This window comes from Ahaetulla prasina, chromosome 4, assembly GCF_028640845.1.
Source record: "Ahaetulla prasina isolate Xishuangbanna chromosome 4, ASM2864084v1, whole genome shotgun sequence".
Taxonomy (NCBI): Eukaryota; Metazoa; Chordata; class Lepidosauria; order Squamata; family Colubridae; genus Ahaetulla; species Ahaetulla prasina.
In genome coordinates, this window is record NC_080542.1 from 11,811,820 (window position 1) to 11,829,040 (window position 17,221).

At 49.5% G+C, this 17,221-nt stretch overlaps 1 protein-coding gene across 1 annotated transcript in view; it reads right to left on the minus strand.

Annotated features, from left to right (window-relative positions):
* Window positions 1-15,575, minus strand: part of LOC131197906 (uncharacterized) — a 43,744-nt gene extending 28,169 nt beyond the window's left edge. The window contains exons 1-7 of the mRNA XM_058182409.1: window positions 15,522-15,575; window positions 15,311-15,452; window positions 13,255-13,382; window positions 10,105-10,248; window positions 9,335-9,409; window positions 4,340-4,510; window positions 2,015-2,111 (exon numbers count right to left, since the gene is read on the minus strand). Coding sequence (XP_058038392.1) covers window positions 2,015-2,111; window positions 4,340-4,510; window positions 9,335-9,409; window positions 10,105-10,248; window positions 13,255-13,382; window positions 15,311-15,452; window positions 15,522-15,575 — 811 coding nt within the window. The remainder of the gene's footprint in view (window positions 1-2,014; window positions 2,112-4,339; window positions 4,511-9,334; window positions 9,410-10,104; window positions 10,249-13,254; window positions 13,383-15,310; window positions 15,453-15,521) is intronic.
* Between the last annotated feature and the right edge of the window lie 1,646 nt (window positions 15,576-17,221).

Sequence of the window (17,221 nt, forward strand, 5' to 3'; positions counted from 1 at the left end):
AAGGAAGGAAGGAAGGAAGGAAGGAAGGAAGGAAAAGGAGGAGGGAGGGAAAAAAGGAAAAGTGGGAAGGAGGGTTGAAAAGGGAGAGGAAGGGAAGGGAGAGACAGAAAGGGAGGGAGGGAGGGAGAGAAAGAGAGGGAGGTGGGAAGAAACAGGCAAGACGGAAAAGTGGGAGGAAGGCAGGAAAGAAAGAAGGAAGGAAGGAAGGATGGAAGGATGGAAAGAGAGGGATGGAATGAGGGAGGGAAAGAGAGGGAGGGAGATGGGAAGAAAAAGGAAGGAGGAAGGAAGAAAAAGTGGGAAGGAAGGAAGGATGGAAGGATGGAAAGAGAGGGATGGAGTGAGGGAGGGAAAGAGAGGGAGGGTGATGGGAAGAAAGAGGAAGGAGGAAGGAAGAAAAGTGGGAAGGAAGGAAGGAAGGAAAGAAAGAGAGGGATGGGTGAGGGAGGAAAGAGAGGGAGGAGATGGGAAGAAGAGGAAGGAGGAAGGAAGAAAAGTGGGAAGGAAGGAAGGAAGGAAGGAAGAGGGATGGAGTGAGGGAGAGAAGAGAGGAGGTGGGAAGAAACAGGCAAGACGGAAAAGTGGGAGGAAGGCAGGAAAGAAAGAAGGAAGGAAGGAAGGATGGAAGGATGGAAGAGAGGATGGAATGAGGGAGGAAAGAGAGGGAGGAGATGGGAAGAAAAGGAAGGAGGAAGGAAGAAAAAGTGGGAAGGAAGGAAGGATGGAAGGATGGAAAGAGAGGGATGGAGTGAGGGAGGGAAAGAGAGGGAGGGTGATGGGAAGAAAGAGGAAGGAGGAAGGAAGAAAAAGTGGGAAGGAAGGAAGGAAGGAAAGAAAGAGAGGGATGGAGTGAGGGAGGGAAAGAGAGGGAGGGAGATGGGAAGAAAAAGGAAGGAGGAAGGAAGAAAAGTGGGAAGGAAGGAAGGAAGGAAGAGAGGATGGAGTGAGGGAGGAAAGAGAGGGAGGAGATGGGAAGAAAAGGAAGGAGGAAGGAAGAAAAGTGGGAAGGAAGGAAGGAAGGAAGGAAGGAAGAGAGGATGGAGTGAGGGAGGAAAGAGAGGAGGGTGATGGGAAGAAAGAGGAAGGAGGAAGGAAGAAAAGTGGGAAGGAAGGAAGGAAGGAAAGAAGAGAGGGATGGGTGAGGGAGGAAAGAGAGGGAGGAGATGGGAAGAAGAGGAAGGAGGAAGGAAGAAAAGTGGGAAGGAAGGAAGGAAGGAAGGAAGAGGGATGGAGTGAGGGAGAGAAGAGAGGAGGTGGGAAGAAACAGGCAAGACGGAAAAGTGGGAGGAAGGCAGGAAAGAAAGAAGGAAGGAAGGAAGGATGGAAGGATGGAAGAGAGGATGGAATGAGGGAGGAAAGAGAGGGAGGAGATGGGAAGAAAAGGAAGGAGGAAGGAAGAAAAGTGGGAAGGAAGGAAGGATGGAAGGATGGAAGAGAGGGATGGAGTGAGGGAGGGAAAGAGAGGGAGGGAGATGGGAAGAAAGAGGAAGGAGGAAGGAAGAAAAAGTGGGAAGGAAGGAAGGAAGGAAAGAAGAGAGGATGGAGTGAGGGAGGAAAGAGAGGGAGGAGATGGGAAGAAAGAGGAAGGAGGAAGGAAGAAAAAGTGGGAAGGAAGGAAGGAAGGAAGGAAAGAGAGGGATGGAGTGAGGGAGGAAAAGAGAGGGAGGGAGATGGGAAGAAAAAGGAAGGAGGAAGGAAGAAAAAGTGGGAAGGAAGGAAGGAAGGAAGGAAGGAAGGAAGGAAAGAGAGGGATGGAGTGAGGGAGAGAAAGAGAGGGAGGGTGATGGGAAGAAAAAGGATGGAGGAAGGGAGGAGAGAAGAAAAAGTGGGAAGGAAGGAAGGAGAGACAGGGCTGATAAGAGAGAGGATGGAAGAAAAAGTAGAAAGAGGAAGGAAAAGCGGAAGAGAGGGACGCAAGGGAGGGTCAACCACAACGCACAGTTTAAGGATGAAAGCACCATATTCTCATCTATTAAATACCGTGTCAAGTAAACAAAGAAAGCAAATGACTTACTGACAGGACAGGCCACAGCAGTATCCACTATTACGATCAACCAGGACTCTTTGTAGAAGATTTTGGTTCGAGCCATTTCCACTTCCAAGCCCTGCACCTACAATGGAAGGAACAGCCAAGAGGCAGAGTTTATCCTGGTGCTGTTGTGCCTCGCCCGCCCTCCTCTCCGCAGCCGGGCCCCTCCCATCTCCTGCTATCTCAGCCAGAGACTGATAGTGAAGAAGAATGGCCTGGCATGCCTCCAGCCCCCAGCCCTGGCACCATGCCCGGACAGACTGAGCAAACAAACCTCCCTCCTATAGCATGTGAGCATGAAGCCAGCCACGAGCTAGAATTGCCGGCAGCTGAGCAGGAAGACGAAAAGTGGACAGATTCCCGCTTCCGGAGAATGGAGAGGCGACGTCAGCAAAAGGAAGGGAGGGGCAGGCCTGGATAAGTGCTGAGTCATGGAGCCACACCCCATGGCCTATATAAAGGATCTGCTTTTTGGCATTCTTTGAGTCAGGCAAAGTCTCATCTGGTTGCTGAAGCCACACCTTAGATTCCTGCCTGCCCTGAGAACTCTGACAGGAATTTGGCAGAGGCTTCGTGGCCACGCTTGATACAGACTTCCCAGACCCGGCCGTCAGAGGAGGAGTGGGACACGACAGGTGCTAACACCTCGCAACTCAGATCCAATGAGCTTTTCACACCTTGGCTGAGGTTTTGCCCCATTTTACAACCTTTCTTTCCATGGTTGTTAAGAGAGTCACTGAGGGCGGTTAAGTTAGTAACACCGTCGCTTGGTGACTCGGCTGCCCCCTTGACTTTTCCTCATCAGAAGGTCACACGCAACCGTCATGGATACCTGCCAGTTGCCAAGCCTCCCATATTTAAATCGTGTGACTACGGGGATGCCACACGGGTGAAAAATAGCCATAAGTCCCTTTTTTTCAGTGCCATTATATCTTCGAGGGTCACTAAACGAATGGTTGTAATGAAAGGAGTATCTGGACGCTACAACCTGTGTGTCTCTTCATTGCTGGAAGCCTGGTTTGATCACAGAATATCCTAAACCAGAAACTAACCATGTTACGGTTCATGCAGCAAGATAAACCAGCCACCCGTTCACCTTATTTGTTGGGTGAACCAAACCAAGGGTGGGCTGCTGGGGGTTCGCAGGGGTTTGGGAGAACCTCTAGCTAAGATTCTGTGTGGTTTGAAGAACCCCCCCGAATCTCACTCCTGGCTGGTCCCTCCCACCCCACCCGACCCCACCCCTCCCAGGAGTCCCCAAGTGGCCCGTTTTGGATGCAGGCTGCATGCGGAGTACAGGCTGCATGCGGAGCCTCAGGAAGGGCGAAAAACGGGCCTACCGGAAGTTCGGTAAACCCGTTTCCAGCCTCCAGAGAGCCTCTGGAGCCTGGGGAGGTCATTTTCATCCTCCTGGAGGCTTGAGGAAAGTGTTGTGATCCAGGCCCAAGTAGGTAGCAGTAGACACAATCAGTTCGAAAACAAACAGACTTTATTAGAACAGCTAAGAATTAAACTCATTCTCAGCGTCGTCCAAACTAAATCAAAGCAAATTCTTCCTAACACAAGTCTTCAGTCTTATCACCAACCTTGGTCTAATTAGGCAAACTGCCAAAGGCTTTTCTTGGCAAAAGTTCAAAAGCGGAAGATGCTGACAAGAAATAAATGCAGCAAGACAAGGAGCAATTCTATCAACATTGTTTTCCGGCAAAGAGCCCAAATGCCGTTGCTGGTCTTTTAAGCCTTATGGTAGGGGCCAATCATCTCTTGGCCCTACCCCAAGTTGTCCTCTTTGCTTGAGCTGCTCTTGCCTTCTGACAGCTCATCTCATGCGTGCACTAGGAACAGGCTCCTCCTGTTCCTCTGCCTCATTACTGTCAGCCTCTGGAGGCTCTTGAGTCCGCACCTCACTCCCTGATGGCCCTGGCCCCACCTCTGCCTCCGATGCAGAGCCCTCATCTGGGCCTTCCCCAGCCTCCAGGACTGGCCCATGTTCTTCCTCAGCCTCATCACTGTCTGACTCTATTGCCAGCTCCACAGGCTGCTGGAGGACCACAATAAAAAGTCTCTGGAGCCCAGGGAGGACAAACCTCCCCTCCACTGTGGTGCAGGAGGCCAACGAGGCCACACCCACCATGGCCACACCCACCCAGCAACCGGGCAGAGAAGCCCTTGCTACAATTTTTGAAGCCCACCCACGAACGAAACCAGAGTCAGTTTTGCAATCTCTCAACGCCCAGCTTCTATCTCAGCCACCTCTCTGCCACCAGATCTGAAGTTCTGAACCTCAGCAAAGCTTGGACCTTCCCTTACCATAGCCACTTCGGTCTGCTGGCTGCCGTAAGGGGTGCGGAAGAGAACACGAGTGGCTGTAGTATTGAAGCCGTAGCCCAAGCTGTACGCTTCGGTAGCCGTCATGTCTTGAACGGAGCCATTTTGGAAATGGAAAATTACTTGCCAGACTTGGTTCACAGCCCCTTGGGCCTGCAAGGAGAAACACAGGTGAGAATGAGGGAAGAAAGGAAGGAGACGTTCAGAGATCCAGGGTCCTGCTTGAAGCTTAAACAGTACTTCTTGTAAAGAAAATGTGGTTCTAGATGTTTTGAGGAAGGTGCGATAATTGCAGAATTGTGTTGCATGCCACGTTCATCAAATGCAATGCTTGTTCTGTTGACGTAGGGAGAATTAATGGTGTGCTACAGAGCCTTCTAGAACAGGGGTCGGCCACCTTAAGCACTCAAAGAGCCACTTGGACCCATTTCCCACAGAAGAAAAACACACCGGGAGCCCCAAAACATGGGTGGGCATGGCCAACTTGATCTCACTCACTGTGGTGACCCTGGCCCAAGTAGGTAGTAATAAACATAGTCCGTGGAAAAACAAACTTTATTCATTCCCAGCGTCGTTCAACTCAAAGTAAAACAAATGCCTCCCAACACAAATTCCTCAGTTATCTCACAAACCTTAGTCCAATTAGGCAAACAGCCAAAGGCCCTTCCTGGCAAATGTCCAGAAGCCACAAAAACAAAGACATAGATGAAGCAGAAGACACAGCTACAACGTTATTTTCCAGCAAAGCTGAAATGCCGGTGCTGGTCTGTTTTAAGCCTTATGGGAGGGCCAATCATCTCTTGGCCCTACTCCCGAATTTTCCTCTCTGCTTGAGCTGCTCTTGCCTTCTGGGTGCTCTTCTCATGCGTGCATTAGGAACAGGCTCCTCCTGTTCCTCTGCCTCACTACTATCAGTCTCTGGAGGCTGTGGAGTCCACACCTCACTTCCCGATGGCCCTGGCTTCACCTCACCCTCATTGCTGTCTGACTCTGTTGCCAGCTCCATAGGCTGCTGACAGATCACAACAATCACTCCCACCCAGTCACATGACCCCCCTAGCCACGCCTATCCAGCCACAAAACCATTCTCTATATCTCTCTCCCCACCTCTTTCTGTATCTCTGTCTCTGTCTCTCTCCCTATCTTCCCCTATTTCCGCCCCACTTTGTCTCTCTCCCTCTGTATCTCTCTCTCTCACACACACACCCCCTTTCTATGTATCACTCTGTATGTGTCTCTGTCTCTTCCTCTCTCTCCCCTCCCCTCTGTATGTGTGTGTGTGTGTCTGTCTCTCTCCCCCTGTTGTGCCTCGGCCGCCCCCCTCTCTGCAGCCGGGCCCCTCTCATCTCCTGACGGATAATGAAGACGAACGGCCTGGCATGCCTCCAGCCCCCAGTCCTGGCACCATGCCCGAACAGACCGAGCAAGACAAATGGCCTGGTATGCCTTCAGCCCCCAGTCCTGCCACCATGCCCGGACAAGCTGCGCAAATAAACCCTCCCCCACAGCATGTGAACATGAGGAGTATGAAGCCAGTCACGAGCTGGAATTACCGGCAGCTGGAGGGTGGAGGGATCCACGCTTCCGGAGAATGGAGAGGCATCATCAGCAAAAGGAAGGGAGGGGCAGGCCTGGATAAGTGCTGAGTCATGGAGCCACACCCCATGGCCTATATAAAGGATCTGCTTTTTGGCATTCTTTGAGTCAGGCAAAGTCTAATTTGGATTGCTGAAGTCATACCTTGGACTCCTGCCTGCCCTGAGAACTCTGACAAAACTTTGGCAAAGCTGCAGAGGCTTTGTGGCCACGCTTGATACGGACTTCCCCGACCCGGCCGTCAGAGGAGGAGTGGGACACGACACCCCCCCACCCTTCGGGCAACCATCCTCCTCCTTCCACCTTCCTCTCGTGACCCCCCTGGCCGGCTGTGGCTGAACTAGGAGCGTGTGTATGTGCAGAGAGACCCTCCTCAGGATGCCTAGCGAGGAGGCCCAAAGTGGCAGGAAATGAAGGCTGCCTTATGTGCAAATGTGGCGCAAAGGCAGATACAGGGCTGCTTGGCTCCTGCACTCTCCGGCGACCATCCTTCTCCTCTGTGACTCTCTGGTCGGTTGGGGCAGAGCCGGAAGCATGCACACGCATGGGGAGACCCTCCTCAAGTGAGCGCCAAAGCTGAGGAAAGGTGCCTGTGGGGCGGGCAGCGGTTCACTTAAGGAGGGCCTCCCCGTGCATGCACATGCTCTGGGCTCAGCTATTGTTGTGCCTCGCTCGCCCCCCTCTCCGTAGCCGGGCCCCTCTCATCTCCTGTTATCTCAGCCAGAGACTGATAGTGCAGAAGAATGTCCTGGCATGCCTCCAGCCCCCAGCCCTGGCACCATGCCCGGACAAACCAAGCAAACAAACCTCCCCCCGATAGCATGTGCACCTGAAGCCAGCCATGAGCTGAGATTACCAACAGCTGGAGACGAAACGATGCAGTGGATGGATCCACGCTTCCGGAGAATGGAGAGGCGACGTCAGCAAAAGGGAGGGAGGGCAGGCCTGGATAAGTGCTGAGTCATGGAGCCACACCCCATGGCCTATATAAAGGATCTGCTTTCTGGCATTCTTTGAGTCAGGCAAAGTCTAACTTGGATTGCTGAAGTCACACCTTGGACTCCTGCCTGCCCTGAGAACTCGGACAGGAATTTGGCAAAGCTGCAGAGGCTTTGTGGCCACGCTTGATACAGACTTCCCCGACCCGGCCGTCAGAGGAGGAGTGGGACACGACAGCTACAGCCGGCCAGATGGTCACAGAGAAGGAGAAGGAGGAGGGTCGCTAGAGAGTGCAGGAGTGAAGCAGCCCTCTTACCTGCCTTCATGCCACATTTGTGTTGTGTCTTGCCCGCCCTCAGAGCAGCCGGGGCCTTCTTATCTGCTCCCGAACACGGAGGAATGTATGCCTCCCGGCCCCAGCCCTGACTCCATGCCCAGGCAAACGGAGCAGCTAGACCCCTCCCCCTCCTCCACAGCATGTGAGCCTGAGGAGGGTTTATTACCAACAGCTGATTGGAGTGACCCTCGCATCAGAAGATTGGATAGGCGGAGGCAACAGAAGGAAGGGAGGGGCAGGCCTTAATGAGTGCTGAGTCATGGAGCCACACCCCATGGCCTATATAAAGGATCTGCTTTCTGGCAGTCTCTGAGTCAGGCAAAGTCGAACTTATCTTGCTGAAGTCACTTACTGGTCTCCTGCCTGCTCTGAGGACTTTGCTAGGACTTTGGGCAGAGCTGCAGAGGCAAGCCTGATTCGGATTTCCCTGACCCGGCCGTCAGCGGAGGAGTGGGACACGACAATTTGCGTGTAAGGCAACCTTCACGTCCTGTCCCTTCGGCTGGAGTTGGTGCCCTCCGTGCTCGGCTGAAGAGCTGCCGGGCATGGGGGATGACACAGCAAGGCGATGGCTGGAGCATTAGCGCACAAGAGAAGCTGCGTCCTGTTAAAATCCTCCTAAACAAGCGGCCGCCCACCCCACGCCCGCCTTTGCTGTGCTTTGGCACTCGCTTAAGGAGGGTCTCCCCGTGCGTACGCATGCTCCTGGCTCAGGCGTGCAGGAGCAAAGCGGCCCTGTACCTGCCTTCGCACCACATTTGCGCGTAAGGCAGCCTTCGCTTCCTGCCGCTACGGGCTGGAGTCCAAAAAAGAAATAAGAGGGGCGAGGAGCGGGCCAACAAGTGATGAGACAGGGAGCTGCGTCAGAGGGCCCAAAGAGCGACATGTGGCTCCAGAGCTGCGGGTTGCCGACCCTGTTCTAGGAGATACAAGCTTTCATGAAGTTTCCGAAAAGCCGCAGTGGCGCAGTGATTAGAGTGCAGTACTGCAAGCTACTTCTGCTGACTGCCAGCTGCCAGCAATTTGGCAGATCGAATCTCACCAGGCTCAAGGTTGACTCGGCCTTCCATCCTTCCGAGGTCGGTAAAACGAGGACCCAGATTGTTGGGGGCAATAGGCTGACCCTGTAAACCGCTTAGAGAGGGCTGTAAAAACACTGTGAAGTGGTATATAACTCTTAAGTGCTATTGCTATTCCTGCCAGGAAGTTCATGGATCAGTGAAGCCACCAATATACCGGTAGATGTTGTGGTGCCTCAGACATCTGGAGACAGATGTTGTGAAGCTATGGCAGCTGCCAGAACCAAAGATGTCTCCTTCTCACTCGTACACAGCTATTTCTATCTCTAAAGCCAGAATCTTGACATAAGCCTGTAGTGGTATCTCTACAGGCAAAGAAAAAATGAGACCTTCTCTAAATCAAGTATCCTAAAGAAATATAAACGCCATCTTCCCAAATTTCCCACTCACCCCATTGCTGAAAATTCTGGAAGCTGAAGTCCCCACACCTGGAGGATCTTGGGGTCTATTTCAGTGTTCTTCAACTTTGAAAAACTGGAGGTGTGTGGATTTCAATTCCCAGAATTCCTCAGCCAGCATCAATTACACCAAAGAAGAGTATCAAGTTTCTCCTTTCTATTACCCTGTCAGCTGCCATCTTATACTTGCTTGTGCTTTGCTGCTATGCGCTGACAGACTGCCATGAACTGTGGGGAGGGGGAGCGGAGAGGGGAGATACTCGGGGAAATGAAAGTAAGTCTCTGTGCCTTCTTGAGACGCTGCCTCAAGGTCACCCAGCTGGAAGAAGGGGAGAGCTGCATACTAAACTACACTTGGACTGACCTTTATGAAAACATCTTGCTGAACCTCATTGGTTACACTGGGCAGTAACATTTAAAGGAGGGGAAAAATAGAACTTGGGGATTTTGGTTCGCGATTCTCGGTTCTGGCCTTGCAATACTGCAATACACATGATTTCTAATAACACTATAGCTTTCTCAACAAATGGAGCCAAGGATCGTTTGTATCTGGAGGTTTAAATTGTCGCAGGTCTGACATATCCCAACTTTAATCCAACTCTACACCCACTGCATCCAGCATCCTTACCACAGGCCACACAGCCGTCCAATCTTCGCTCCAGGCCTCGCTTGCTATTCCTGGGACGGCTCGCTGGACAGAAACCTGGAATGAAGGCAACATTAGCAGCTGAATACCCATCTCTCCATCTCCCTCAGAATACAGAATAACACAGTTGGAAGGGACCTTGGAGGTCTTCTAGTCCAACCCCTTGCTGAAGCAGGCGATCCTTGGCCATTCCAGACAAAATGGCCTTCCAATTTCTTAAAAACCGCCAGTGATGGAGCATCTACAACTTCTGGAGGCAAGTCATTCCACCGTTTGGTTGTTCTGTTAGGAAATTTCTCCTAAGTCCTAGATCTCTCATTGATACATTTCCATCAGTTACATCCAGTGGTGGGATTCAAATAATTTAACCACCGGTTCTCTACCCTAATGACCAGCCAGGTGGGCATGGCTCGGTGGTCATGTGACTGGGTGGGCGTGGCCAACTCAATGTTACTCATGTTGAGGGGTACTTTGCCTTAGCTGTTACAATGTAATAAGGGTTAACCAGAAAGGCAGTTTCTGTAAGCAAGGCAATAAAGATTAGGCTAGAAACACCACCAGAATGTTCCTTTCTGCCTTCCTTACAGGATTAGCCCTGTAAAGTGGAAAAAAAACAAAATAAGATCTCTTCCAACAACCGGTTCTCAACTGCTTAGAAAGTTAACAACCGGTTCTCCCGGATAGGTGCGAACTGGCTGAATCCCATCACTGGTTACATCAATAAATTATGTTAGCACCCTTATTGTACTCACCTCCATGTAATTTTCCTCACAAACAATCTCACGAGGGCTCCACGAGGCATCAAGGTTACAATTCATGGACACTTCATAAGCAGCAGTTATGTTATCTAGGTTGGTAATTTCCACCTGGAGCCGGAGGCTGAAATCCTGGTCAAACTGAGGAAGGGGATTTAAAAAGTATTTGCTGTGAATAAAAAGTCTCAATTGTGTTGAAGAACCCAGCTTTGGAAGTGTTGTGACTCCGGCTCCCAAGCCTGTTCCCATGGAGGAGGATGACACTGAGAGTGAAGGGGAGGAGCCGACAAGGCCTCCCTCTCCAGGTCCCTCCTTTCTGGCAATGCCTCAGGTGCCAGCTGAAGGCCAGGAAGAAGGCGTGTTGGAGCCCCCACAGAGGGTGAGGAGGATCAATCCTGGATTGATCCCAGGCAGCATTGGAAGGGGTGCGCAGCAAAGAAGCGTGCGCAGCAAAGGAAGAGGTGTGGCAGGCCCAGAGAGTGCTGAGTCACTGAGCCACATCCCACAGGGGATAAAAGCAGGTGGAGTTGATCTGTAGCCCCTGTAACGGACAAAAACTGCAAAGCATGAACTTCGGATCGGTTGTTTTTGAGTTAAGGCTTGGACTGTGTGAAGGAATTATTCTGTGTACTCTTGGCTGCCCCGGCAACGGCCTACGGACAAGTGGACTCCCGTCTCTCCCAGTGATAAGGAACTTGGCAGGCATTTGAACTGTAGCTGCCAAGTCTTTTATCCACAAAGGAAATTCAGGTCGGTTGTAGAATAAATGACTGTTAGACGCTCGCTCCTGCGTTCTTCTATGTGAGGTGGGGAGGGGGACAGAACAGGAAGCAACCTTAGCACTAAACGTCTGGATTCATCACTCTTTCTGATTTAGCATCCCCAACAGTGGTGAAATCCAAATTTTTTTTACTACTGGTTCTGTGGCCATGGCTTGGTGGGCGTGGCTTGTTGGGTGTGGCAGGGGAAGGCTACTGCAAAATCCCCATTCCCTCCCCACTCCTGGGGAAGGATATTGCAAAATCTCCATTCCCACCCCACTCTGTGGGGTTACTCTAATCCAAGGGTCTCCAACCTTGACAACTTTAAGACTTGTGAACTTCAGCTCCCAGAGTTGAAGTTCATAAGTCTTAAAGTTGCCAAGATTGGAGACCCCTGCTCTAAGCGGCTTGCAATAATGAAAAAGAAGAAAATGAAAGGGGTGTAAACACAATAGAGGTAAAATAATAGAATAAAATAAACAATGAAGTAAGAACACAGGACTTGCATCGTTAAAAGTAAAGGTTCCCCTCACATATATGTGCTAGTCATTCCCGATTCTAGGGGGTGGTGCTCATCTCCGTTTCAAAGCCGAAGAGCCAGCGCTATCCGAAGACGTCTCCATGGTCATGTGGCCAGCATGACTAAACGCCAAAGGCGCACGGAACGCTGTTACCTTCCCACCCAAAGGTGGTCCCTATTTTTCTACTTGCATTTTTTTCACGTGCTTTCGAACTGCTAGGTTGGCAGAAGCTGGGACAAGTAACGGGAACTCACCCCCACTATGCGGCACTAGGGATTCGAACTGCTGACCTTTTGATCGACAAGCTCAGCGTCTTAGCCACTGAGACACCGCGTCCCCTTGTTGCATCATTATGATAAGGAAAAAGATGGATTTGTAGAAAACAAGAGAGCGAGGGGTCTGTAGAGGCTGCCATCAATCTAGCAGCCACTTCCATTTGGTGCCCAGGCCAACTGGCAAAGTTTATGGGTTTTAAAATTCCCAATCCAGCCTTAAGCTTTCAAATTTCCTTTGTAGCCCCTTCTCCAAGGAAATCCTTGGTTTTCCCTCCACCCCCCAAAGTCTCAACAGGCCCTTTGGTTTCTTGAGGAAGATTTCCATTCTTCATACCGATAGACAAATCTGGCCCCAGGTTCTGCCTCAGTTTACCTTCCCAACAAGCAGCCAAGTCAGACGATCATTTAAAAGCAGTTTATTAGAATACCCTGATAAAGTGGGATCACTCTATGAAAAGGGAAAACCTCAAGGCCCACCTTACGTTCCTTTTTATAGCTGACGCAACAAAGGAAATGCAAGAGGAAAGTTGATTGGGCGGGATAAACGTAACCCTCCCCTTTGCATAGGAAATCGGTTCCATGGAGTCAGACAGGTTACATGTTTGCATCCCGTAATATCACACATTAAAATGAGGTCTGATGTCAGAAGGGGCATCAATGGTAAGGGAAAAGGTGGTTCAGAGTTCACGAAAGAGATAAACCAGACCCCCCCCCCCAATTTGTATCCACAAACTTTTTTTCTTTTCAATTTAGGAATCTTAAAAGCTATTCCTACATTTCAAATCTGTAGCGAGCCCGAAGATCATTTTAAAAGAGAGAAAACAAGTCAAATTAAAGTACAACCAAACTAGGTTAGTTAACGTTACAAAATCCATGTCATGTGCCCCTCATTACCACAGAATCAGGGGTGAAATGCTCCCGGTTCGGACCGAATCGCCCGATCCGATAGCGATGGTGGCGGGTGGTTCGGAGAACTGGTAGCAAAAATCCCTGCCCCCCCACCCGGTCCATGCCCAGCTGAGCAACGCGAGCATCAGCGTTGTTTTTTTTAAAAAACTTTTAAAACCATTTTTTCTTTGGCCAAAAAAATTCTTTTAAAAGTAAAAAAAAAAACCTCTGATGATCGCGCGGCTCCACTGGGATCATCAGAACCTTTTAAAAGCATTTTTTCTACAACCTCTTCGGCCAAAAAAATGCTTTTAAAAGGTTCTGACGATCAAGGCAACTCAGCTGGGATCATCAGAGGAACCTTTTAAAAGCATTTTTTCGACAACCTCTTCGGCCAAAAAAAAAAAATGCTTTTAAAAGATTCTGACGATCAAGGCAACTCAGCTGGGATCGTCAGAGGAACCTTTTAAAAGCATTTTTTCTACAACCTCTTTGGCCGAAGAGGATGTAGAAAAAATGCTTTTAAAAGTAAAAAAAAAAAAAGTTTACCACGCCCACCCAGTCACATTACCTCGCCCCCCCCCCACCACCAAGCCACACTCAAAGAACCGGCAGTAACAAATTTTACATTTCACCACTGCACAGAATCTGGTTTATGAACTCTCCAACCCAGCTTCAAGCAGGATAGGGCATAGGTCTTACCAGATTGCGGACGAAACAAGCCAGGAATGAGATACGGATTTCTGGGTTTCCATAGAGGTCCACGCCATGGGTGAACCCGCACTGAGTAGCGATATAATCAGTCACAGAGATACGCTTGCCGAGTTCATCTAGGAAAACAAAGAAACAAATTCATTATCCAAGCCAGTTCTGTAGCGTCTTCTACTCTTGAGGTGCACCATCCCATCCCAATAGGTATGGTGTATGAAAAGAAGGACTAGGGGGTGACAGGATAGTAGCGTTCCAATATCTCAGGGGCTGCCACAAAGAAGAGGGAGTCAAGCTATTCTCCAAAGCACCTGAGGGCAGGACAAGAAGCAATGGGTGGAAACTAATCAAGGAGAGAAGCAACCTAGAACTAAGGAAAAATCTCTTGACAGTGTCTATGGAGATTATCAGTCAGCTGGTCGGCAGCTCTCTGCCGCGCACATGCAGGGGGTGGGGCGTGTGCAGGGGGGGCCTGTGTGTGTGTGTGCGCGCATATGTGGGGGCAGGATCAGAGGTGGGTTTCAGCAGGTTCTCACCAGTTCTGGAGAACCGGTCGCAGAAATTTTGAGTAGTTTGGCGAACCGGTAGTAAAAATTCTAACTGGCCACGCCCCCATCTATTCTCTGCCTCCCAAGTCCCAGCTGATCAGAAGGAAATGGGGATTTTGCAGTAACCTTCCCCTGGATTGGGGAGGGAATGGAGACTTTACAGTAACCTTCCCTTGCCACACCCACCAAGCCATGCCCACCAAGCCATGCCACGCCCAATTGAAGCGGTAGTAAAAAAAAAAATTGTAACCCACCACTGGGTGGGATGCATGTAGGGGCGGGGCACATCCGGAAAAGGTTAGCCCTCACTGATCTAGGTCATGGTTGTTCCAAAGGTGCTTTTTCAAGAGGCAACTGGACTTTCTGGTTTTTCTTTGAAGACGTTTCGCTTCTCATCTGTTGTGCCTCGTCCTCCTCAGCCGGGCCCCTCCCATCTCCTCCTGGGCCTGTTATCAGACTCCGAGTCTGATAATGAAGATGAACGGCCTGTCATGCCTCCAGCCCCTGGCCCCGGCCCCATGCTCGGAGGGGATGTCAGGAGCGAACAGATAAGCCCAAGACAGCTCACTCATACAGTGTGTGTTCCTTCGACACAGCCGTCAGAGTAGGAGGTCAGCCAAGTGGTGCAATTACCCGGACCTGCTCCCTCTGACCCCTCCCTTTCCCAGATGCCGACAGTAGAGACAGCTGGAGACAATTCAGAGTGGGAGGATCCTCACTTCCGGAGATCTGAGAGGCGACGCCAGCAGAAGGAAGGGAGGAGCAGGCCTGGATAAATGCTGAGTCATGGAGCCACACCCCACAGCCTATATAAAGGACTTGCTTTTGGCATTCCAACCTTGAGTCAAGCAAAGTCTCATCTAGTTTGCTGCTATCGCTGAAGTCACAACTTGGACTCCTGCCTGCCCTGAGAAACCTGGAAGGAATTTGACGAGCTGCAGAGGCTTCGTTGCCACACTTGATACGGACTTCCTAGACCCGGTCATCGGAGGGGGAGGGGGACACTACATCACCCAAGAACCTGAAGAATCTTCTTGGATGAGAAGCGAAAGGTCTTCAAAGAAAAACCAGCAAGTCCGATTGCTTCTTGAAAAAGCACCTTTGGGACATCGCTTGACAGTGAGAATAATTAATCAGTGGAACAGCTTGCCTCCAGAAGTTGCGGGTGATCCAACCCTGGAGTTTTTCAAGAAGAGATTGGGAAAGCCATTTGCCTGAAAGCTTTGCTGGCTGAGGGAGTCTGGGAGTTGAAGTCCACAAGTCTTCAAGGGAACAAGGTTGGAGACCCCTGCCATAGACTACCGCCAAGGTCCCTTTCAACTTTGCTATTCTGTTACTGAGGCTACACTAAGGTTTTGGGACTATAATAATTTATTATGTCTATTTTAGTTAACTCCAACTCAGGAACAAGGGAACGAGCAAGCACTAAATCTTTCTGCCATTGAGAAAGAAAACAGCCTTGCCTAAACGCTACCTAAATCCTTACCGGCCCGTTTACTTACTGAAGACACTGTAACTCCAAGAATTTTGCCCCAATGCAGACTTGTCCAGCCATATCCAAAAGTAGCGGTCCCGGCATTCCGTCCGTGAAGCCCCTTCCGGAAAAGGGAATATTTTTTTTCCAATAAGCAAGCAAACAAAAGTCTAACAAAATTGCCACCCTGCATCCCACCCAGTTCTTTGTGGCTTCCATGAAAAGTGTTTCTTGGCCACCTGCTCAACTATACTTGATCGCTCCTGGAAAGTCTTGAGACTGGCTTCACACATTACGTTAAACCAGGGGGTCGGCAACCTTAAACACTCAAAGAGCCACAAAGGTCCTAACTGAAGGGTTCCCCCCACCCCCCGCATTCAATTCTAGACCCAACCGGAAATCCAGTTCCCCCACCACAGAGTCTCCTCCTATCATGGCATCCATTTTCCTCTACCTGTCCTAATCGAATGCCCTATGAATTGTGGAGCTGACTGGCGACAGGGAGCCCCAGCAGAGGGATGAAAGAGCCACATACGGCTCCAGAGCCGCAGGTTGCTGACCCCTGCATTAAACCATAATAGGATGCCTTAGGATTCAGGTTAGCTTCGACTGTGAGCCAATGTCACAGGCAGCCCAGCAAAATTTGATTTCTTATTCTAATGCTCTCATCTGGATTATTATTATTGTTTTTGCACTACTTCTTAACATTGACACTGAGAGTATATGCACCAAGACAAATTCCTTGTGTGTCCAATCACACTTGGCCAATAAAAAATTCTATTCTATTCTATTCTATTCTATTCTATTCTATTCTATTCTATTCTATTCTATTCTATTCTCCATTCCATCTATTCTATTCTATTCTATTCTATTCTATTCTATTCTATTCTCCATTCCATCTATTCTATTCTATTCTATTCTATTCTATTCTATTCTATTCTATTCTATTCTATTCTATTCTTTAAGAAATGTGGACTTAACTCCCAGAATTCCCCAGCCATCCATGCTGGCTGAGGAATTCTGGGACTTAAAGTCCACAAATGTTAAATTTGCCACAGTTGAGAAACACTGGTCTAGATTGTTAATTATAGAATAAAATAGAATAGAATAGAAGTTAAAGGTTCTCCTAGCACATATGTGCTAGACGTTCCCGACTCTAGGGGGCGGTGCTCATCTCCATTTCAAAGCTGAAGAGCAAGCGCTGTCCGAAGATGTCTCCGTGGTCATGTGGCCGGCATGACTAAATGCCAAAAGTGCACGGAACGCTGTTTACCTTCCCACCAAAGGTGGTCCCTATTTTTCTACTTGCATTTTTTTACATGCTTTCGAACAGCTAGGTTGGCAGAAGCTGGGACAAGCAACGGGAGCTCACCTTGTTACCCGGCACTAGGGATTTGAACCGCTGAACTGCCGACCTTTTGACCAACAAGCTCAGCGTCTTAGCCGCTGAGCCACCACTTTATTGTCCCTTTGAATGTACATCTAATTGGCATATATTAAAAATGAATTTTCATTGCATACATCTTTTCAAGGTCACCACCTCCAATTTTATACTACATAAACGTAACAAGATAAATGCAAAATTATGTATATACCCACATAAATTATATGACACAGAGAAACATGGTCCAGTTTGGATGTATACATATTTATGGCGAGAAAAACGTAACTTGGGAGTTTGCCAGATGGATGGCATAGGGAACAAAGCTGTTACAGAATCTGGTAGCCCTGCTAGAAATACTTTATTAGCTTAACTCTGCACAGAAATTCAGTAGCTACTTCCTGCATGTTATTTATCTTTTTGCGAGTGATTTCTCCTATTCCAGCCATTTGCTTGCACATCTATTTTCAGCTGAAGACAGCAGTGCTAAACTTGAAAAACAGGAGGCAATAACCATCACTGATTAGCAGAACATTAATACAGAAGAGTGAATTGGGT